Below are 22,772 nucleotides of genomic sequence, written 5' to 3' on the forward strand. Positions count from 1 at the left end.
AAAAAATCACATTTTCTTCTTTTCGTTTATAACAAATGTTATTAAGCAATAAAAAAAATGATTTACATATTCTAAAAAATAATTGAAGGGAGGCGTAATACATTTCAAGAATACTTAATCCTTCCCTCCTAGAAGCAAGTTATTTTTATTTACTTTTTTGGTACACATGGTTAACTACAAAGAGTTTCATTCCTTTTCATTTTTGTCAAGAAAGCTTAGCAAAAATCCACTTACAATCCTTCTTGCTATGGGGTTTGGTATCCGTCGACACAAGCGCCCATCAATATATGCAACTATTCCTGAAATCACAAAATTCCCAATTCCCCATCTCCATATGAACCCTCCCTTGCTCTCTTCGCTACCAGATGCAGTGACAATAGCTGCTGTCTGGTCCCCAGTCTCCGGTTTTCCCTTCCACTTCACATTAGCCATGACCTTATTAGCCTGTTTCCGCAGTATCCGGATTGCAAAACTCACGAAAAGATGTTCACACAGAGTCAGCACTGTTGGTCCAATTCTCCATTCCTGTAATAAAATTGTACCATGTATATTAACAGTGCCACATGAGAAGTTCCATTTCTATTTGTGGTGAGATTTTCTAGTGTTAAGTGGAACAGGTCAAGGATTGGAGGACAATTGTGTGTAACCAAGTATATTTGCAGACATGAAGAAATCAAGAATCTATGTTAATCAGGAGATAACCACTGGACAGGCAGTACTTACGCTTTCCCCTCTTATATGACGTAGAGGATGAGAAGGTTCTGAAGGACCTCCCTTCAATAATGCCTTGCTCACAAGAAACCCCTTTACACGCTCCATAATTTCATCTATAAGAGAACTATTTGGAGGCAGGTTCTTGAGGATGACCTGTAGATATAGTAGCAAGTAAATACGTTTGGATCCAAGTGTTGAAATCCAGTGTTTGGCAAGGATATTATGTACTCTGTAGTGAACTTATGTCAAGTATACTGAGTAGTAATCTCCCGGATGATGAAATACCATTTTCAGTAGTATATAAATTGTAATTATTGCGTAATAATCAGTACATGCCCAATAGAGTACCTGGTTTTCAATGACTCTCACCCTCAGATATTCTTGTTTGTATATTGTGTCTAACATGGCTTGCAGATAACCTTCAATGTAAAGCTGCATTATTGCATAAATATTAAAAACAAATTTAGAGAGAGGTGGAGGGGAAAGAACAGTCAGTACAAAATGGAGATACTGATGAACTGGCAAAAGAAGAGGACCACTGGAGAAGAAACCTTTAAAACAGGAGAAAAAGTACAAAGTACATTAAAGCAATGTAACATTAATTAACCATTGTATTACCAAAGAATTCGATTAGAATTGATAACAAAGTACAAAATGATACTGAGAGTTCTTGGCTTACCTCATCAACCCCAGGACTCCGATCGAGTTTAATTTTTCGATCAGGACCCCCTTCCATAAAAGCAGTGCCCAATACTGAAGGTTCCATTGCCAGTTTAAGTATTCCTTGGTGAAAACCAGTGACCTGTAATGAATCATGATTAATTTTAATTGTCTATCATCTTGCCTCTATCCAACCTTCTAATCCATCTCTTTTCCTTCTATGCGTTCCTTTTTAAAAGTCATATGGTAATAGTGCATTTTCTATTTTCAGTCTTAACTAGCCAGGAAACAAGTACAGAGTCAAATTTCTGAACTTCTATGACAAAGAAATTTAATGTTCTGCATACAATCAAACTGAAGGATTTTACCATTCCATTAAATCCACTTGCTTCTGCTCCTTTCAGAACCGAGTCTGATATTTCAGTGACAGCAGCAAATAGGATATTTGACCCCGCTGATTTAAACTGCAAATGAAGAATGACTTCATATCTTTGGAAACTAAAACACAGATGTCAGAAAATGTTGGAGTTTGTAACTTACAGTTTTCCCTAGATCACCAAAATAACGTTTTGTTCCAGAAAACCCTTTACCATGAGTAAACTTTCTGATGAGTTTGAATGTACCTGTTAAAAGGCAAATTTTTATTTCTGAAGAAGCTAGCAAATGCTAATCCACTTGTTAAAGCAGAAGATAAAGAGAATTGTATTATACTCTTCTTCTCTCTATTTTGCCTAAGGTAACAGCAAGAGAAGGGAGAAGGATTTTAGTAATCCAACTGGCATTGGTAGATTGCTCTAGTCATGCTAAAGTATCATAAATAGCCAGAATACACTTGGGTTATTAAAAGATAAAGCTTTCTGTAATCAGTAGCATGTAAAAATAGTTTATACGTTTTTATCAACATGAGGATGTTACTATCACATGGCAATGTTTTTCAACTTCCACACTAAGAATTAATTAATGGTAGTCTGATAAGGAAGACTAGTAGGTTTTACCTATAGTAAGCCCAGGAAAATTGACAAAGCCACTTGAAGGATCAAAAAAGACATCAAGTGAGGAAGAAGCAAAGTCATCAAAGATAGAAGCAAAAGCTGGTGGAAGCAATGGGCTTCCCTTTGCAATATAGATTGCCCTCATGGCGTACCTATAAGAATCAAGCAATTGGATCAGTTATATATATATATATATATATATATATATATAAGAACATAAGAGGAGGAAATAAACAGATGGGACTTGTTAAAGTATTAGCTAGCTCTGCAGTGGATGTTTAGTGCAATAGTATTTTGGTCTTAGCCCATGTATCAAACTGTTCACAACATAGTCATTAATATATATCAGGATTTTCTTAATTATTCATCTTAATATGGTATCAAAGCCAGATTAAGTAGCATTAGCAAACCCTAGTTCCTCTTTCATCTTGTTCTGTTGCATTGGTATTGTTTATAGTTGTGTATGTAATTACTTCCCATGCAGTAGTGCCTCAAAGGGAATCTCTTCAACATTGGAAGTAGTGATTGAAAGGAAGCTCATTGGTTCCTATGGTGTTGAAGCAAGTATTTTGATGTTCCATCAAGCTTCAACTTGTTAAATTAACATCACCAATGGAATAGAGTAAACAATATAAAGAAACTTTCTTCGATGTTTAAATCAGTTTCAGAGCTTCTTGAAGTGTAAATTGAAGATGTACATTAATTTTGTGTGATTGGACAAATGAGATATGCTTATAACTAGTTGAGCATCATATGCTTCACACCTCCACCTTGAGGGGGAATGTAAAAATATTAGTCTGTCCCACATCAGATGCTTAGTAGTATTGTCTCCTATCACCAAAGGGCATTAGCCCAACCATATATATATATTAAGCTATTTACAACATAGTCATCAATATATGTTAGGGTTTTCTCTATCTTCTGTCTCAATAGGACTTAGCAAGAACACTCAAATGGTTTTCAATTAAAAATATTAATAACACAAAGAACAAAGCACAAAAGCAAAGTAGCAAACAACAAAATAGACTTACCAAGAATAATGTTGTGCACATTTAATTGACAATTCACGCAATGTTAACAGTACATGTGTAACCAGCACTCCGTTCAGTTCTACAGTCATATTCTTAATAACTGGCATCTGCAAAAGGGAGAGGGAGAGTGGATGATGTTATGATTAACACAAATGCAGAACCTAGATGTTATTTTGATAGCTGAAACAAATGTCAGACCTTAATCACACTATGAATTAAGGTCCTCAGTGTCTCCTGGGTAGAGCTGTAGCTAGCATAAGCTTCACCTGGAAGAAAGCTAGCAACAATCTTCAAAAACAAAAAAGTGAATGTAAGCAAAACTGCAGTTTGTTGTTCTTTACAGGCAAGAATGGGAGGCAGGTTCACGGTAAAAATAAATAGGTCCTTAAACCTTTATAGGGTGGATCTCAAAATGATCAAAGTAATACTGTTGACTTGGAGCATTTGAATCACTAAGGGATGATCTCCAGAAAGGGACAATTTTCATTAATGTCTCCTCATCAAGTTTGAAATCAAGTGGCTGCAGAAGATAATAAAGTTAATGAGCAGAGGATAAAGGGATTATATGTACTAAGACAACAGTTGGTGCTGAGATCATTAGTTACACACTTGGATTTCTCTAGTGGTGACCAGTTTAAATCCTGATCATTCTGTTTTTGTTTTTTTGTTTTTTTTTTTTTTTTTGCTTTTTGCTTTTTTCAATTCATCATTTCAATATATGGGCTAGGGGAATTTTATCCTTGGCCTCCTCTAAGTACCAAGGTGATGCTTTAGACTAACGTCACAGTGAGCTAATACATCTGCCTTGAAGTAACATTGCAGCAAATTACTATGCTCTTTTTGTAGTTAATTATGCTTCAAGAGGACTACATGACAGACATAAACCTAGAAACCTACAAAACTGTACCTACAAGACATAGTGACATACAATAATGCTAGTACTTGAACTAAACAACCAGTTGTAACCCTGATGACTGCTCACTTATCAACATAAGCACATGCAATATCGTTATCAAAATCATCTCTTTACTACATGGCCACAGTTTGTAGATACATAAATAAGTAATGACTAATGAGCATGTACTACCATACATTACCTGCAGAACAATCGATAAGTACTTGACTTGTTTAACTTTGGAATTGGATGAAACTAGAACAAGTTCCATTCGTAGTACACTGTCACTTTTGCTGCAATCTTCTAGCTGATTCCTACGAAGCATTGCTGCAAAAGGAGCTCCAGCCCACTTCTGATCCACACTTAGTGCCTGAATCATGATTATTATCAAGGCATTAGAGAACCAAGTAAACTGTGCTCTTGCAAAACAAGCAGATTCAAGGACAGATCAGAGGTATTTAACGGAATTCATCTTCAAAAATAGAGAAAGAACTTACCTGTATACTGAGCTGATTTAACTTATGCTTGTCAGTAAACACAGAGTACAAACTGATGCTTTCAAGCCTTGCAACAAGAATAGGGGTGTAGATTGATGGTTCACCCAAGTCAACTTCACTTATTTCCTTTGGTACATTATTATAATTGGATACAAATATCAGGTAAAAATAGTGAATACCAAAGAAGCAATTAGAAAAGAATGGAAGGAAATTTGACTTTTTATCAAAATATATATTTAAAAACTAAATACTGAGGATGAACTAGAGATGACAACTAGTTTCTGTTCCATTACTGTCTTTGAAATCATAAGCATTAAACAACATTGTGGATTCATATCTTCAGATTCACACATATATTAATCATTCACAACCCATAGGTAACTATCTTAGGAGTCTTCTCTGATCATACCACTTCCAAGTGATCCCATTCCAAACATCTTTTCTGTTCTGTACAATAAGCTTTCCCCAAGAAATTTCAAACTTGATCATTTTCGGCAATCACTTTTGATACATGTTATCAATATACTACATTATTTACTTCTCCCAAGCACATGACAATGCTAAGAGGCTGTAGGGTATTTATGTATGATTCACAGTATCCCTTCATCACCCCTGTGGATAGGGGTCTTGGGGTTCCTAACTTCTATCCGCTCCTCTTACTACTACAAACATAACTATCAAACACCAATCCACAATTTATTTAATTATTATATATTTATTTTAGGCAAATTAAAAAAATGAAACAATTACCAAAAAAAAGAAACTGACTCTTAAAATTACTGGTGGTGTTTTTTGCAGTGGGAAAGGCCACACACAAGCATAGACTGACCTGTTTTGCACACTCAAGTAATTGAATTGCCAAAGATGATATGATTAGCTGCATCTTTGTTTTAGAATGGAATGAAGTATCCCCTTTGCGTCTATCAGCAAACTGACAAATTCTCAAAACTCGAGTCAAGCCATCCGTATATACTTCATAACCTAATTTTACCATTTCCGTGCCACTGGAACTGGATTTTCCATAGCTGCTTTTTTTATTCTCAGGCTGATTCTCTATTGGTAAATGGAACCCTAACCCTCTCTGTTGCTTGATCCTGTAAAATTGTTTCCATTCACGCACCTTATCCAAGCTTATTTCACGCAATAGGTGCACATCTGCAATAGGAAAGAAAAAACAGAATGCAATCTAACTCTCTAATACAGGTATAATGGGCCAGTAAATCCAGCACATGATGAATTGGAATCAAGTGAATTACTAAAATTTCTAACAGGGGAATGCCATTTTACCAATCAATAGAGAAACTTAGAAATCTCATGCAAAACACCACAAGTTTCATCTAGGAACAGTTATTATTTCACAAGCATGCAAATCATGGCCTAAGGTATACTAGATAAAAGTTCTGTACTAACAGAATACCAAGAGGCATTAGTGTCAAGCACTTTTTCCCAATGCTTGATGCATAGCTAACCTTAAGTATATATACAGAAATACAGGACTTTTATAGCTGTGCATGTCATCCCTGTACTCCTGGATGTAGGAAGACGTAGCAATTTACTTGGATAGATTAAAACCACCAAGTTCCTATATCCATGAAACATGTACAGAGTAATAAATAATTAAACCAACTAAAAGCTACCTGAAATCCAATCAGGAAAATATTTCATCACCAAAATCCTAACCAGTATTTGTTTAAGACAACCCAAAATTGCAAATAACTGAATCAAAAATTAGTTTAGTTCCATCCTATCTGAATTTTTGGGTAGCTGCAATACTTTTTAGTATGGAGTATCATAGTATTTCATTTTTGCTACATATAAAATCGATATGCAAAGTAAATAAAGGATTTCTTTATGGTAATACCACTTTTAGTCATTGACTATTAATTTGACTAAATTTAGTGTGGAACTTTTCCAAATTGACCAACTGTACTTCAAAATGTCCTCACTATGTACACTCCACCCTTCTATATGCGAGAGCATTTTGTGCTGCATTTTGTTGATTTCAAAAAGTTGTACACTAAATCTGGTTAAATTAATGAACAAAAGTGGAATTAACTCAATTGCTTTATGTTAAGAGTCCCACATTGATAAAATAAGAGAGAACATATGGGTTTATAAGGCCATGGGTTAGACTCGCTAATAGGTTGGATTCAATCTTTTAATGTGGTTTGGCCAATGTGCATTATAGCCCAATTGAGTGACCCTAGCCCAATCTTAGACTATAACACTTTACAAGGTCAATGTAGCAGGAAAGTCAATCTCTTAACCTCACTCACCAACTTAGAGGGAACTTTGGCTATCCAAATATTGAAAGGAATGAAAATAAATTACTACTTCATATTACTAAGTTGCAGAAGAAATTTATTTTCATTCCCATTCACTGAATTTGAGAAATAAAAGAATTAGGTGGGAAGTATATATCTAAAATGTATTTTCCAAAGCCATAATTTCAAGGGAGCAATTATTACCACCAATTTGGACAATTAGCTTGTGAGGAAGAGTCAAGTCATCCCAAACATAATTAATGCTACTTCCAGATCCCAAAACCTCTGGCTCTAGTGAATCCTGAAAATTATCCAGAACAGTTTTAGCACACAAATTAAAATATGAATATAGAACATGATACAGTATATTGTAGCTAATGAATTTGATTTTCAACCTTTTGATAATATGTGACAGCAGTATCATGCAAGCAGTTCTCAATCCGATAAGGCAGGTCTATGTTTGGAGGCTGGTAAAAGTGTAAAACAAGGCTAGAACCTTCTTCAACCACATAGACAGAAGCAAATTCATGTTTATTGGAGTTATAAAATGTTGCTTGATCTGATTGACTAGAAGGAAATTCTGAGGATCGTCTGAATTTAAGGAAAAACCGACCCAGTGAAGCAATACATACTGGTCCTGACCAACTCAATCCAGACTCATTCAGTCGAAACTGAATAAATAACAAATCTTCTTGAGATTTTTGGTGTTTTATGAGAAAATTCTCAAAAACAGTAGTCTCCCTCTTCTTCTGCATCCCCTTTCTCAATGTTAAGGCTATTCTCTCTTTACTGTTGAGAGTAATGATTGTTTCTGTGCCATCCTCCTAAAAAGATACCGTTTTAGAAAAAGTCAGAAATTCTTCCATAGCAGTTCAAAAATGACAACTGCAATTTTAAACCGTAAAAAACGAACCTCCAAATAACACTGACGGACATAGATAACTTCCTTTGATTCGTTCACCACAACATACCGTGGGTTCATGGATATCATTTGAGCTGGGACTTCTTGACTAATATATGGCCTTAAAGAAACACCCAACTTTGTTATATGCTTAAAACCAGATTTTCCCTCTTGTTCAATGTCCACCTCTGTAAGGCCTGATAGAGCATCCAAATCCAATAGTCCATGAGATGCATTTTCATCTGTCAATGTAAGACGCACCTTGTGGCATCTGAGTAATCCAAGAAAAGAAAATAAATGAAGTGAGACTAAAGGAATGCAATACAAAACTGGGAACCTATGCATATTTTGTATGATGAAATATCAAGAACTCATACAGAAAAGGAAATTAAAACTGGACAGTGAAGGTGAAACCATTTACTTCATGAACCAGGATCTAGTTGATTTAGGAGGAAGATATGATCCAAGTTCTGGAGAAACTTCGTAACCAAGCTTTTGGACAACATCCCTGCATAAAGTACTGATGTTAGGATAAGCAAAACAAATTTCCTATTAATATTTTTAATCAAATTATTACCTAGACATAGGCTTCTGATTTACTGGAAAGCAGAACAAAGGAAAAGCTGTATTATTCTCCAGGGTATATGAGGTAAAGATGGCAGCCTGCAAGCACATAAATGATTTAGCACTTGTGGATTGAGGACTCGTGATCAATCTAATTTCAGGATGTCTACCTCTAATATGCCCCTGTGTCCTCGAGACAACCTTAGCAATGCAAAATACTTTCCACTACAAAAGTCCAATTCAATGTCCAAATGTCGGATACTACTTTTCTGTTTCTGTAACCTTTTAGCCCAATCAGAACTATCAACTGGCTTACAAGTTGAACCAAAAGCAGTTAAAGTGACATTAAAATATTTAAATGCAGGGTCAGCATATAATTTAACACAGGACCCAGAAGGGATAGTTGCCTTATTCCATATACAGTCGCTGCCCACAGTAGAATGAGGATCTGCACCAAGTTGACCTCATATAATTAAAATCAGTCAACCAAAACTGAAATCCAAATACAATTTGCTAATACCTGTCTCATTCAAAGTCACATGAATCTCTGAATGTAATAAATTGGAGACACAAACAGTAGGAAGAAGAAATATTTCTTTCTGCTCTTGCAATGAAATTGAAGAACTCTTATCTACATGTACATATCCAAAGGTATCTGGGTGTGCAAGAGGTACATCCTTCCCAATGCTGTGAATCAAGAAGTGTATCTTAGCAGTTCGTCCATCTTCCAACTTTATATCACAATAGGCAGTATCAAAGGAGTGTTTCAGTGAATCAACAGAAAATGCCTTCCGGACTTGGTAAGTTAATTTATCAAATATCCCAGATAGATGGACAGGCTTCCTCCCTCTGAGATCACTTGACCAGTTCACTGACAAAATTTTACTGTTGGTTATCTCATCAATGATGCTCGGTCTAAATGATAATAAGAAATTACCTGTAAACCAAAAGGCTTGATTAGAGGTCACATTGAATGGAGTATGTGCAAAGATTGGTCAGGAGAACTTTAAGTTCAAAAGAGGCATCCCTATCTTTGGCATTGAAGGTTCTATTAGTGCCCAGCAGCAGTAGGTTATGCAATTCAAGTAATTGGTTATAAATGTGTTTTGTCAAAATTTAAAAGCTAATAATGATCAAACATGTGAGTCATCAGTACATGTTCCACATTCACATCCAAAGTTTTTCAACATTTATAAATACATATAGTTATTGCATTTCATTCTCTTTCTCCAACTAATTTTGGTTGTGTTATGGAATATATAAGTAATATGGAATCTATATATATTAGGCAGCCTGGAGATTTAGGGTTTTGAGTAGGTAGTCATATGGAAACTTGTTTCCTTATTAGAAGTCTTCTAGCATGTATTCATAGGGCTGTGTATTCTCTTTTCTAATATACAATATACAACTTATTCAGAAACTCTCTTTACTTTCATAACAGGTTGCATGAGCATCCCAATCTATTTAATTACAATTGGTGAGAGAACCTTGGTGATACATGCACTCATTATACCATTAGAGGATGGTGCACAAGAACTTCCGACATATTAATCATATGATTTTCTCAGGTAGCAGAGGAAGATATGTAATGCCCCAGCCCCAAACATTTGCAAACAGAAAAAACTAATGTTATCTTTCAAGACCTGAGAAAATGGGGGGAAAAAACAACATATGCCCAGCCCCAAACATTTGGAAACTGAAAAAACTAATGATATCTTTCAAGGACTGAGAAACTGAAAATAAATAAATAAATAAAAATTCTGGAATATTAAGCTCCAAGCATACCAACACTCACGGACATTAATGCCTTTCTTTGTTCACCAGAGAGACTAGTGGCACCAAAAGTTGCCATAGAGTCATCAATTGTATCCCCAGTCTTCAAAACGACAGAAGCATACTCAGTTTCCTTTTGTTGACCACGTTGAAAACGAAGCTCCATATGGAAATCAGTCTCATTGTGTACTTGAAGCAATGGAGCAACCTGAATGGAGAAGCCATCCTAGAATTGCAAGCAGAAATTTAGTTTGTACGTTAACATAATAGTAGGCAGTTCTATAGAGTCACCAGAAAGGGAGCAATTAGAGGGGGTACCTCAGTCCTTGGTGAAATTTCAACTACAAGAAATGGACCAGGGAAAGTTTTTGATTCTGAAATCAATCAAATGAGAGATATAGTAAACAACCGAACATGTTCCAGGGAAAATAATATATGAATTTATACATCCAGCGTTACATCCTAGCTTTTCTGACAGAAGTTAAAATCTCAAGTATGCCCAACTTAGAAGACCTGCCCAATTCAACCCCTCTTAATTTGCATAAATAACAAATAACAGAAGGCATCAGTGCAACTGCCTCCCTAGAAACAAATAACACCCCTGGTAAACTAAGAGACACCCAAGTTATAAAAAGAGCTTTGATTTTGCATGCTGCTGAAAGAGGATAAGCTCACCTTGCAATGATTCTATACGTGTTCTGCAAGCAAACGCTTGGGCTTCCAAGAGTGACAGGTGAATTAAAGAAGTAGAAAGGGTCCTCTTCTCTGTAAGTTGGATTGAAAAGAAGGACGCATCTGAGGGTTGATTTGTTAAAGCCAAATGCCTGAGATCCATATTATTAGCAAAAGTAGGTCATATTTTAACATCTTTAGATATAAAGACAAGAATTCCAAGCTAGATTAATTTAGTTAGGGGTTGATTCACCAAATTAACAGGTGGATTAAGATCTATATTACTCCATAAAACATTTTTTCCCCTTAAAGCTCATTTCTATTTCAATAGGGCTGCTAGAACAACATGGATGATATAATCTCATTATTTTAAGTAAGCTAGACCCTGCCCCACACAATCCCAGTGGTTGTTACTGGGCCAATAATAAGGTATGTTCAGTAGATTAAAGCACCTTAAGAATATGATATTAGACTGTCTTCCAGCAACTGAAACCTCTTGATTATCATAGAAATTACAGACAAGGGTCAAGCTTGACTTGTTTTCAATCTGCAATTTGGAGACTATCAATTAGGCTATCAATGATAACACCACTGTAGTGGAGTGCATAATACTGAGAATGATACGTTTGGTCCTCTACAAACAGTTTCTTATTAAGAATATACATTAACCAAAAAGATTCAGATATAAACCTTGCAGCAGTTGGCCAAAATGCTGGAGCTTCTCACTGCATAAGGCCCAGCCAAGTTTAACTGTCCAATGACAAAGAGTACGATATCGAGTGAAAGCTCACTTATTGATAAATTGAACTGCAAATACCATGACATGAAAAGTTAGAAGCATCAAGCAACTAATAGATGCTCAAATTAATAGAAATTAGGACAAATAGTAACAGACCTCTCCAATTCTCACATAGAAATGACCAGGCACCTGATGCGAAACATGTTCCAAGTCCTTGGAGAGGAGTCTATAACGATAGAAAAGGAAAACCTCAAGTGGATGCATAAGTTCTCTCCTACATGAATTCAAAAATAAAATATGCATTTAAGCATACAAGGGTATCAGAAGTTGAAAAAATATTTTGGTTTTTCCTGATATTTCTTGAATAAAAAATATTCAATAAATGCTCACCATAAGTTTTTCTTGGCATCAAAGAAATACAGTAGAGCCAGTAACCTGCTTATAACCCGAATTTTAATGTTTGAAACCTGAACCACAATTTCAGTAGCACCAATAGATCCCTGGAGGAGTGGGAACTTTTCCTTGGTATCTGAAAGTTCATGCACAATGGTCCATGAAATGTTGTCTGTTGTAATAGTTATACCCAAAGTGTTTCCATTTTTCCTTAAATCTGCTCCCTCTTCTACATGTAAATCACGTTGGCTACCTGTTTGAGATTCGTCTACTAAACAGCTATTAGGCAAAAGATTATTAGCAGCTGGAAAATGACTATGAAATACTTTCCACTTAAATGGGTTTCCAGGCTTGATGACAAATTCCAAGACTCCATTGACAAAAGCAGCAGCAAGGTCATTTTTCTTGTTCACAAGTTGAAATGTATGTTTAGTTGGAGGGTCATACTCAGCATCTCTGTCAAAACCTTTTGATTCGCAAGGGATGGCACTCCAAAGTGTACATGCACCATGATCAGATTTGGTAATGTCAACAAAATCAGATCTTGGCCGGCAACTTAATCTCAATGATTCCCCAGTTTCATCCTTAGCATACAATGAAATCAATGAGAAATAAGGAATTTGAGACCTCCACCTCCTTGAATTATGATACTTCACCTGAGTAAGTAAATGGATTAAGAAGACCTTAGAAAGAATGATATTAATGTCTCAAGGAAGGAGCTCAAGGAAATTATGACCACTATTTCACAGAAAGGAAAAATGTCTTTTTTCTGATGATCAAATTTGCAACTGGAATAATAAACTGAATTGGAGAAGGATAATAACAAATGTTAAATATCAATCCCATACATTTGCTGCCTAATGCACTGTAAATGTTATGAGAGAAAAACCATGCAGTTTTATATCAAGTCTGTGGATAGATTTAAATGCAAATATACCAATTACAAAACCCCATTAAATCCTTCCCTTGCACTGTTCTACTTCATTAATAGGAACCAGCTGCTGATGAGATTTGCTAATAGGAGCAAATCATATCCATGCTATGTTTCAAAAATAAACTAGTCATACAGTGCTCAAATTCAACAACAAATAGTATTTATTATGGCATACTATTGAATAAGATACAGAATGATAAGACTTCTTACCCTGAAGAGAGCCCTCTCGCCTGCAAGCGTGTAATGTATTTCACCAACCAAAGCATAACCACTTTCAGCCCTATCAACTGCAATAAACATATGTTGACACACATCTTCTATAGCAACAATAGTTCCTGCTCAGATTTCAATACCTCTAAAGTCAAATATCCTTGAATTTCGTTAAATTAACAAAATGCCCACAATTAATAAAGACAATTACCATCAGGAACACTGTGATTCATACTTCCATCAGATTCCTGGCTACTGGACCAGTGCCTTTGTTCCACACCCTTACTAGTATCATTGCTATAGAGCGCAGATATAGATTCACCAGCAAAAAGTATCATCTAAATAATCCCAGCAAGTGAACTAGGTGAGACAAGAGAAGAGGAACAATTTCAAGCCCCGGTACAACTAAGCATGAACTACATAATCAACTCAAAAGCACATAGAACGAAATATTATCATGAAACTGCATATCTGCTTCACTATTTCTAAATGTTTCTCACATTTATTAGGCATGTTAAAAACTAAAATCAAATTCAAAAGCACACCATGAAATATATTATCAAGATATCCAGCATATTTAGATACAATAGATCTGAATGCTTCTCCAACTAATTAGAACAAGTTCAGAACATATTTAAAAAAAAAAAAAAAAGGTTTGAAGCTTTAATTATGTTTATTTAGGAAAGGTTCAGAAAAGTGGCTTGTTTTCATTTTTTAACTGGTAAGGTTGAAAACTGACAAGCAGACTCTTTAAGACGTGTCCTTAAAATCACCCATTAGCAATGCATAATGAATTAATGATGCATTCTTAGGATATTATGGCTATGCTCACACAATAACAACAACAACAATAAAGAGGCACTTGCCATTTGCCACAAAATATTGTAATGGAATAATTACAGCACATGATACTGCTCACCTGTATTTCGGGAAGAGAGAGAGTCGTATCAAAACCTGAAAGAGAACCATTGCCAACCCAAAAATAGTCCGTCTGCTGTGAACTAACCCAATTTCTCTTTGCAAGACGCTCAGCTACTACTGAAGCAGTAAGGTTTCGTAATACATAATTTTGAGGAGATGCATGCAAGTTTTGAGATCCAATATTATTCATACAAGATTTTCCTGAACCATCAGGAAGATATTCCTTTTGAGGGACATGAGAGCTTGAGCTACTTGCATCATCAAGTGAGTGAACTTTATTCACATAGTTCGAAGAAACTGAAGCATCACCATGTAAATATATGGAAGACGGATCATTTGGCGTTACAGAAGAAAGTGAGAGAACATTGGTATCTCTGATTTTCTTTTTTGTGCTCACATCAAAGGAACATGAAAGAATTGACAATTTCGAAATACTAAATGAAATTTTTGTTGGTGTTTCAAGGTTAAAGTGACTGGTAGCCTCAAGCAGAAGTTCCTGGAGTCTACCTGCAAAGGAGGTCAAAACTTCTCAAACATTTGGCTATAAAACTAAAGTAATAAGAGAAAAGATGATACCAGATTCATCTCTGCCCATCAATGCAAGAGAAAGTTGTGAAATGTTTATACTCAATGCTTCCAATTGGTTCCAATTAACTAATTGCTGGCACTGCAATTCTTGATTTGGTGGATTTATCATAGCATCCGTATTCCCATCATGTTGTTCCCCGGATGATGTTGCAGCAGGCCAAAGATCTCTGAACTGGCAATGGTATAGAGTGAAGCATTGAATAAACATCATAAGTGCTGTTGTTTCAATCATAATGTAACCTCCCTGTTGAACATTAAAATTATCCATTTGAGAAAATTAATATAAGCACAATAGGATTGAAGAAACTGTATATGATCTTAAAATTGTAAGAACATAATTGAAACCTGAGTCTGGCAAGAGATTCTTTGAAGTTTTCCACCAACAGAAAGAGATCCTTCAAGTTTGTTTGATTTGTGCCATTGACCCAATAAATCTTTTACTGGGCATCCAGCTAAATAAACTTCGTCAAGAACAATAGTCATGTGTAAACAATCATCAGTATTTGCAATCAAGGGGGAATCTTCTGACATTTGTGAAGTTTCACCACCAGATGTAGAAAGATCAGCTGCATTTCTCAAACTGGGGTGTGGTATGGCATTCAAGCACAAAGAAAATGTGCATTGAGAAAATGATGCTCCATATAAGCAATGCAAAGACTGGATAAGATTTTTAATTTCTAATTGATCAGAAACTTCAGCAATCTCCTTTGTTTGTCCAAGAATATCAGATTGAAACCCAGATAAATTGATGGAAAGATCCATCTTTTCTGTTTCAAATGAAAACATGATATCAGACTGCTTAACATTTATGTGAATTCCATAGTCTAGCAAGGCTTCACTATCCAACATTTTGTTGATAACCGTGTAAGCATTCATCCTATCTGACTCTGTACGATGTCCTTTCCTGGAGTAATGAAGGATGATTTCAACTGATTTCAGCTCACAAATGTTCTGAATAATAATAAGACTTTTCATAAAAACAGGACCTGCCTGTGTCATTCTAGTCATCAACACTTCATGATTTCCAAGATTTGCAGACATGTAATGCCTTGAAAACTCTTGATAACTTAGGCCAGTGCCTAAACTGGGCAAATTGGAAACATGTAATGCTGCACAAAACAAACCATATGCTTCCTGCCACAAAGAGATACTATGGTTGAAATCTGCACAACAGTCCAGACAATTTTACATGAAAGAGAGGGAACTTTTTTACTCTTAAGTTCTAGAAGAAACCAGACTTAGAGGTTGATCATTTTATTTGAGAACTAGATGTGGTATCCTAATCTGGCTGATAAAAGTACTTCTCATGGTAATTACCATATATGCAAAGGGCAGAGGGTTTACAATAGTATTTTGATACAAGAAAGTGAATATGGCCTCACTGTATGTCAATCTAACTGGAGGTAACATAACACAATTACTTCCATACACCAGATGATTTCCAAAAAGGAAAGTAGATGGCATTAAATAAAAATTGAGAATATTGTGGAAACAAATTTCGATGTACAGACTTTAAGTAATTTAAGTGGCAAGAACAATAAATAAAAATTGAGAATATTAAGCATGAAGTATCTATTTAATAATAGGCCTAGTAATAGTAAAAAGCCAAGCACATTTGTGACCAATTGCATCTTTAGACAAATCTCTAAATTTTTGCATTTTATACAAACTTCTGTTTTTTTTTTGGTCCTCAGTCTAGTGAATTTCTATTTTTGGTTAAAATTGACCTGAATCAACTTCATATCTATATTATGCTCTACCCTAGGATTTCTAAAACTCTTCATTCTACCCCGCAATTTTTTTAACCTGAAAATTAGCAAGTTCAATTTAGAAAATTTAGAAGAACATTCCATGAGAATACTTACAAAATATTCAAATTCTTAATAGTCATAATATATATATAAAATTTAGTTCCCGTGCGGTGGCTTTATGTGCGTAATTTTCTTCTTAAGGTGCATGATTTGTATGCTTAAGGTGCGTGAGCGTTAAAGCTTAGGGTGCGTGATTTTCCTTCTTAAGGTGCGTGATATGTATGCTTAAGGTGCGTAAATTGTAGGAACTTAAGGTGCGTGGTTTGTGTACTTAAGGTGCGCAGTGTATTCTCAACTGAAGGTGCACCATTTAAAAACTTTAGGTGCGTGGTTTATGTTTTTAGCTTAAGGAGCGTGGTTTGTATACTTAAGGTACGATGTTTTAATGCTTAAGGTGAGTACCGCACAACCCACGGGAAGATATACACGCACCTGAACCCTTCCCTATATATATATAGGGATGCACTTCCATGCGAACTGCCGCCCAGGTAAGAAATGAAAACGCTTCACAGCTGTCCACGTGTCCAGATCAACGAATCAGATGCAATTTTAAAAAAAATGACGCGGTGGCATTTTCGTAAATAACTGGAACTTTGGTGCACCTAGTTTCACTTACAAGTGCACCTACTTTCGCACATATTTTCACTTACAAGTGCAAGTAATTTACCTTATTAATATTCATGCACCTATTTTCGCAAACACTTTCACTTACAAATGCAAGTAATTTACCTTGTTAATATTCATGCACCTGGGTGCAACCTAGGTGCACCTAGTTATAACATAGGTTGCACCTAGTTATAACATTAGGTGCACCTAGTTATAACATTAGGTGCACTTAGTATTGATGCTCATTGTACAATTCACTTGCATATGTAATACATTTTACTTGCATCTGCAATACATTTTACTTGTACTTGTGCAAGTAATTTACTTTGTTAACATTCATGCACCTGGTTGCAACCTATGTGCACCTAGTTAGAGCATTAGGTGCACCTAGTTATAACATTAGGTGCACTTAATATTGATGCTCATTGTACAATTTACTTGCACTTGTAATACATTTTACTTGCACGTGTGCACCTATTTTCACTTGCAGGTGTGCAAGTAATTTACCTTGTTAACATTTATGCACCTGGGTGCACCTATGTGCACCTAGTTATAACATGACGTGCACCTAGTTATAACGTTAGGTGCAACTACATTCCGGACACATGGCGCGCTGTGATTCGTCCACATTTCTCTCCTGGGCGGCCAGTACGCATTTGAACGCGATCCTATATATATATATATATATATATATAAGCACACACACACATACATAAGCTATATTGAACTTGCAAAATTTCTCGAAAAAATTCTTGGGGTAGAAACACAAAAGTAGAAAACAAGATTATTATGGAACTGGATCGTTTCAATCCTGATTCCTGAGCAAAATTGAGAATTGGCTAAAATTACAAAAATAAAAATAAAAAGTTGTTATAAATTGTAAATATTAAAAGGTTTGGTTTTGGTTAGAACTGGCTGCAAAATTTTGGATCCTGAATAATAGAACTCAGAGGAAAAAAAAAAAAAAGTAGAAACAAAAAAAGAATAGACAAATCAATCTAATATAGAAAGAGAAACCAAAAGTAACTAAAGTTCAAAATATTAAAGTGTCGAGAATCACCTTTACAAAAGCATCCAATTCATCCAAAAATAATAAAACAGCCAATCCACTAACCATCCAACTTAAAGAAATAAACCAAGCAACAACTGTTGAGCCCAATGAATGGAGATCCTTCCTGCCATAACATAAAGTAATAGTCACTGTAAAAGCAAAGAAGTTCTATAACAAATCTTTTGGCATTACTTCTCTGCTCCATTTCCTTATCTTTCAAGGTCTAGTGTAAGCATTCTATTGCTATATAAAGAGAGGAGGGACTAATTTTACTTGCAAATTTCAAATAACCATCATAACTTATAAATGCAGTTAACATAAGAAAAGTACTACAAAAATTTGTACATTGCAATAAGAAAAACTCCAAACTACAATTAAAATAGAACTAAACCCAATCTGGTCATGGACAGTAAATTAATAATTGTTCATGGAAAGTTTTTCCATCAGATGTATGTTCTAATGAGGAATCATGTCTTAACATTGATTGTCTGATCAATTATGATGAAAATTTATAGTTCCTCTTAAAAATATAATTTGTCATCCAAGAATCATAATGGTCAACACAGGATCCAGTTCACTTCCTAAATTCACAGCTTTTTTTCATAACCCACTGGAACAGGACAGAAATATAAAGAAAAATGCATCTGTAAGTTGATATAAGAAAAAGACAAAGTATATCCCTAAATCTCTAGGATGCAACACAACCAGGACTGGTGAGGAGAGTAATTAAACTTGTCAAGCAATCTAGTCTCATATAAAAACAGAATCATTGCTATGTAACTGATTTCTTGCATCTTGTGAAACAAAATATTCATGACAGAAGACAGACCAAGAAAAATAATCGAATAAGTACCTTGAGGCTAACAATCTGAAGGTTACAGGAGTTAGCACAATAATTTGGCGACGTGGATTATCTGTTACATCAAGATAAACTTTCAACCCATCAAATTTTAGGTAAGCGTCAAATGAGATACGTCCTTGGCGGCTGATTGTTTCATCATTTGACTTAGGAATGTCAACCTGATGAAGCTCCAGTAGTGCAAGGCTCTTTGCTTTTGCATCAGTGACTGTGATGGATCCACTTGGAAAAGTGAAGTCAGATTCCAAATTTGGCAAAACAGCAAGTTCTATGTTGGCTGCTTCAATTCTAAGGTGAACCATATTGTTTCTAACCGCATGATACTGATCTGATATGTGACCATGAAGCCCCGGCTTTCCCAATGAAATTTGAATGTGAGGACCAGCAACTCTTATTCCCATTTGAATATGCTTCTGTGGAAGCAACCTTTGTGCTGCCACCGCCATTCCAGTTGAAAGTGATATGTATTTACTACTCCAGTCTATACATGGTGGGTCACCAAGAGATGTTGGAGCATGCAACACGGTATCTGTTCTCATGTTGCAACCAGTCCATGAAAGGGCATTCTTAATCTGCGAGGAAATTACAGCAACAGATACAATTGATGCATGCTCAATAACTAAGTTCAACCTTCCAGCCACCATACCACAACTTAAAGACCCAGAAATAAGATCCTTCTGGGTTTGATCGGTCAAAAAACTTTTAATCTCACAAAGGAGAAATGGATTTTTGGAATCCTGGATTTCATTAGCTCCATTTTTTGGGCAACCTTTTCTCCACTTCAAGAGCATTTCTCCTATAATGAAGTCTAGAAAAGAAAAAGAACGGACACCAGTGTCATTAGCATGATAATCTGCATTCTCCACAGAGTCGATAATTTCTGCAGGCTCAACCCATAAAATAGGTGACAAGTTATGAACCTTCTTTTTCTGAGACCCTTTCAAGTGCCTAGTAGAATTTCTAGAACTATCTTCCATAAGAGATAATGGAACAACCTTCAAGGTTTCACAGCCAAAAGCAAAACATTTTTGTGTAATATTTTGAGAATATCTTAAGCAAAATACATCAATTGAAAGAGAAAATGAAAGCAACTCATGGTATGAGAGCCCAATATCTGAGAGCAGATTCCCACTAACAGAAGGGTCAACTTCAGTTTCTGGGGAAATTGAAATTGAGAATTCTCCCACATCTAGGCCAATATGGCGGTGTAGAAGAGAACAATCAGGAACATGTCCCAGATTTGTGTTGGAATTTGAATGCTTACTGGCAATGTTTTGAAAAAAGAGAAGACTTTTAATTGAGTGAAATAAGTGGCAAATGTACATCCAAACAAAGTGGAGTGGTCTACAAATTTTCAAGGAAAGTGTCTTCAATTTTGACTGATGACAATATTCTTTAACCCTTTGGGCACCTAATGCAACTCTGTTACGTATTATTCGTCTTGCCAGTGCAATGGCCTCACTGGGTAGCTCTTCCTCAATTTGGCAAATTGTCTTCCACTGCTCCTTAACAGCTCTTGAGTGTGCTCTGTCCCCAATCATAAAAACAACTGATCTTCTTATTGCATCATCTGATGGATACCCAACCAACAAAAGCATATTCTCATAGGTCTGTATATAATGTATCCAGTTACAGATAATGCAAACAAACTTATGCAATAAAAACTTGTGCATTGAAGTTAAGGATCTAATTTTGTCCGCTGCTATATTCCACAGTTGCCTACCATTTCTGACACACTTGGCTTCTTTGGACAAACAGACAAAAAGTAGAAGTATGGTAGAAACATGAAATGGAGATAGGGAAAATTTCACTGCTTCGACAGAAAAATCAAAGTCAAGAAAGAGAAGATTTTTAACTTTAATAGAAGCATGTAGGTTTGTTGAAGGAACAATGTTGCTCATGCAATCTTCTGTCTTCAATCTTATCTCGAAACTTTTAATTTCAAGATCAAAGTAGCTCTCTCTAGAGGGAAAGATAAGTGAACTGATGACCCCATTGAGGAAACAACACTGAACAGATTGACATCCCACACCAAGCTCCTTCATCCGAAATGAGAAGGAAAACAAATTATTTGGATGAGAAGGCTGCAAAATCACATGAACATCATGCACATTAAACTGACAATGCTGAAAAATGTGATCAAGCAGAGAATTTGTCCATCCTGGTGCTGTAATTTCTGCAATCCTTTCCATGGCAGCATGCAGAGAACTTCCCTGAAATTCACAAAGCTCGCAGAAATTATAGTTGGCTTCACAAAGTAAAGAAAATTGAAGTGTAAAAAATAAGAATTCAGTATCACACACTAATGCAAACTTAAATGCAGAAACGCGACTAAAGCAAAAAATTATTCTACAAAGCATAAGACTACAATATGTGCAATGTACCTGCGGATCAAGCTCTGCGAGAAGCTTTGTCTTCTGCTCAATAGACGTGTCTCTCGGTTTTAGCCTGCGTTCCACACCTCCCTCCTCCTTATCACTTCAAAATACAAATCCAAACTAATCACCAATTCATACGCAAAGGATCCACATGGAGATAGACAGACAGAGAGCATACCACAGTGATAGAGTAATGTGAAGGCCGTGAATTTGGAAGGTGAACGCAGGGGCTGACCAGTTGGCTACATGAACGTCAAACTGTTCGATGATTACTTCTTTGAAACACATGCGAGAAGGATCCTCTAGTAACTGGTTCAAAGCGGAAGTGTTTAAGCTGAGGTTTCTGGCAACCCCGTGGGAGCGAAGAAGCCCTAGCTTGACTTCGAGCTGCGGTTCGTCCATCAGCCATGGCCGTAGCAGGGCAACAAGTCTCCGCTGAATCAAGCCGGCGAATAACATGTTTTGATCTCTTTCCCTCTCTTCTCTACGAGATTAACAGTGATTTCTCCATTTGCTCGCGAACTCTTCAGTGCCGGAAAATATGTAAGTATGTAGTAACCAAATTATTGAAGGCGGGATATTTTGCTGGGAAATTGTATATATATTTGTATTTATATATAGCAGCACTTCCTTCAGATTTGTAAGACGAAATGATCAACTGATTGAGGGAAGGATGACGAAGGAAGACGAAAAGAATTTTTGACAGTTATCTCGAAACTATGAAACGGTGTCGTTTTAAACAAATCTGTCTTTCCTGAGTTCCTCACTCATTGAACAGTAACATTTTGAACCCAAAGAAAAAGTAGTAACATTTTGAACTAACTTGGGCTAAGCCCAATAGACCTCTTGTGCTAGTTGGATCCAAACCCATACATCAATCGAAACAAGTTTAGGCGGCAAATTATTGTGCAATCGTTATATCGTGGACCCTGGTCCGAAACGACGTCATTTCGATGTTAGTGGACATGGACACGAATGACTTCATGAAATTCATTGTCTAGAATACGCAAAATTATTGTCTAGAATACACGGAATGATTTGAGTGAATACACGGAATATTGACACAACTACACATAAATCATCCTCCTAACATTCGAATACACAAAACACGTCATAACCTATGCTTATATACCCCTAACATGAATACGTAGAATCGTAGTCTACAATACACAGAATGCCTTCAAAGAATACACAGAATATGAAAACACCAAATACACAAACACATCACCCCTATATTTAACTACCACTAACATGAATACACAGAATATTTGTCTAGAATACACAAAATGACTTGAGGGAATACACAGAATATTGATACA

The 22,772-nt window shown here is 35.9% G+C and overlaps 1 protein-coding gene across 2 annotated transcripts; it reads right to left on the reverse strand.

Moving 5' to 3' along the window:
* Nucleotides 1–41: 41 nt before the first annotated feature.
* LOC116019835 lies at nucleotides 42–22,099 on the reverse strand. Of its 2 annotated transcripts, none has more exons than XM_031260180.1 (36): nucleotides 21,632–22,099; nucleotides 21,460–21,553; nucleotides 19,070–21,288; nucleotides 18,226–18,340; nucleotides 15,094–15,882; nucleotides 14,737–14,992; nucleotides 14,159–14,667; nucleotides 13,451–13,577; nucleotides 13,240–13,364; nucleotides 12,093–12,751; nucleotides 11,859–11,976; nucleotides 11,654–11,713; nucleotides 11,416–11,510; nucleotides 10,967–11,115; nucleotides 10,610–10,665; nucleotides 10,304–10,517; nucleotides 9,039–9,455; nucleotides 8,689–8,966; nucleotides 8,532–8,617; nucleotides 8,376–8,462; nucleotides 7,967–8,225; nucleotides 7,449–7,877; nucleotides 7,258–7,354; nucleotides 5,619–5,944; nucleotides 4,790–4,915; nucleotides 4,495–4,662; nucleotides 3,789–3,917; nucleotides 3,596–3,685; nucleotides 3,398–3,504; nucleotides 2,370–2,518; nucleotides 1,915–1,997; nucleotides 1,743–1,838; nucleotides 1,394–1,516; nucleotides 1,063–1,146; nucleotides 724–867; nucleotides 42–525 (listed from the first exon to the last, which is right to left on the reverse strand). In XM_031260180.1, the coding sequence occupies exons 1-36, from the start codon at nucleotides 21,910–21,912 to the stop codon at nucleotides 187–189; spliced, it is 9,483 nt and encodes a 3,160-aa protein (XP_031116040.1). In that variant the 5' UTR covers nucleotides 21,913–22,099; the 3' UTR covers nucleotides 42–186. The 2 variants fall into 2 exon arrangements, with proteins under 2 accessions (XP_031116040.1, XP_031116038.1); XM_031260178.1 differs by having other exon boundaries at nucleotides 11,654–11,770.
* Between the last annotated feature and the right edge of the window lie 673 nt (nucleotides 22,100–22,772).

The sequence above is a fragment of the Ipomoea triloba genome, chromosome 5, assembly GCF_003576645.1.
Source record: "Ipomoea triloba cultivar NCNSP0323 chromosome 5, ASM357664v1".
NCBI lineage: Eukaryota > Viridiplantae > Streptophyta > Magnoliopsida > Solanales > Convolvulaceae > Ipomoea > Ipomoea triloba.

What these genes read in the sequence shown, in the direction of transcription:
- LOC116019835 (XM_031260178.1), bottom strand. Translation starts at nt 21,912, where the DNA reads ATGTTATTCGCCGGCTTGATTCAGCGGAGACTTGTTGCCCTGCTACGG. An exon ending in GAATCACAGTGTTCCTGATG is followed by an intron (nt 13,365 to 13,450) that starts GTAATTGTCTTT and finishes AAATCTGAGCAG; the next exon opens with GAACTATTGTTGCTATAGAA. An exon ending in GTCATATAAGAGGGGAAAGC is followed by an intron (nt 526 to 723) that starts GTAAGTACTGCC and finishes ATTTTATTACAG; the next exon opens with GAATGGAGAATTGGACCAAC.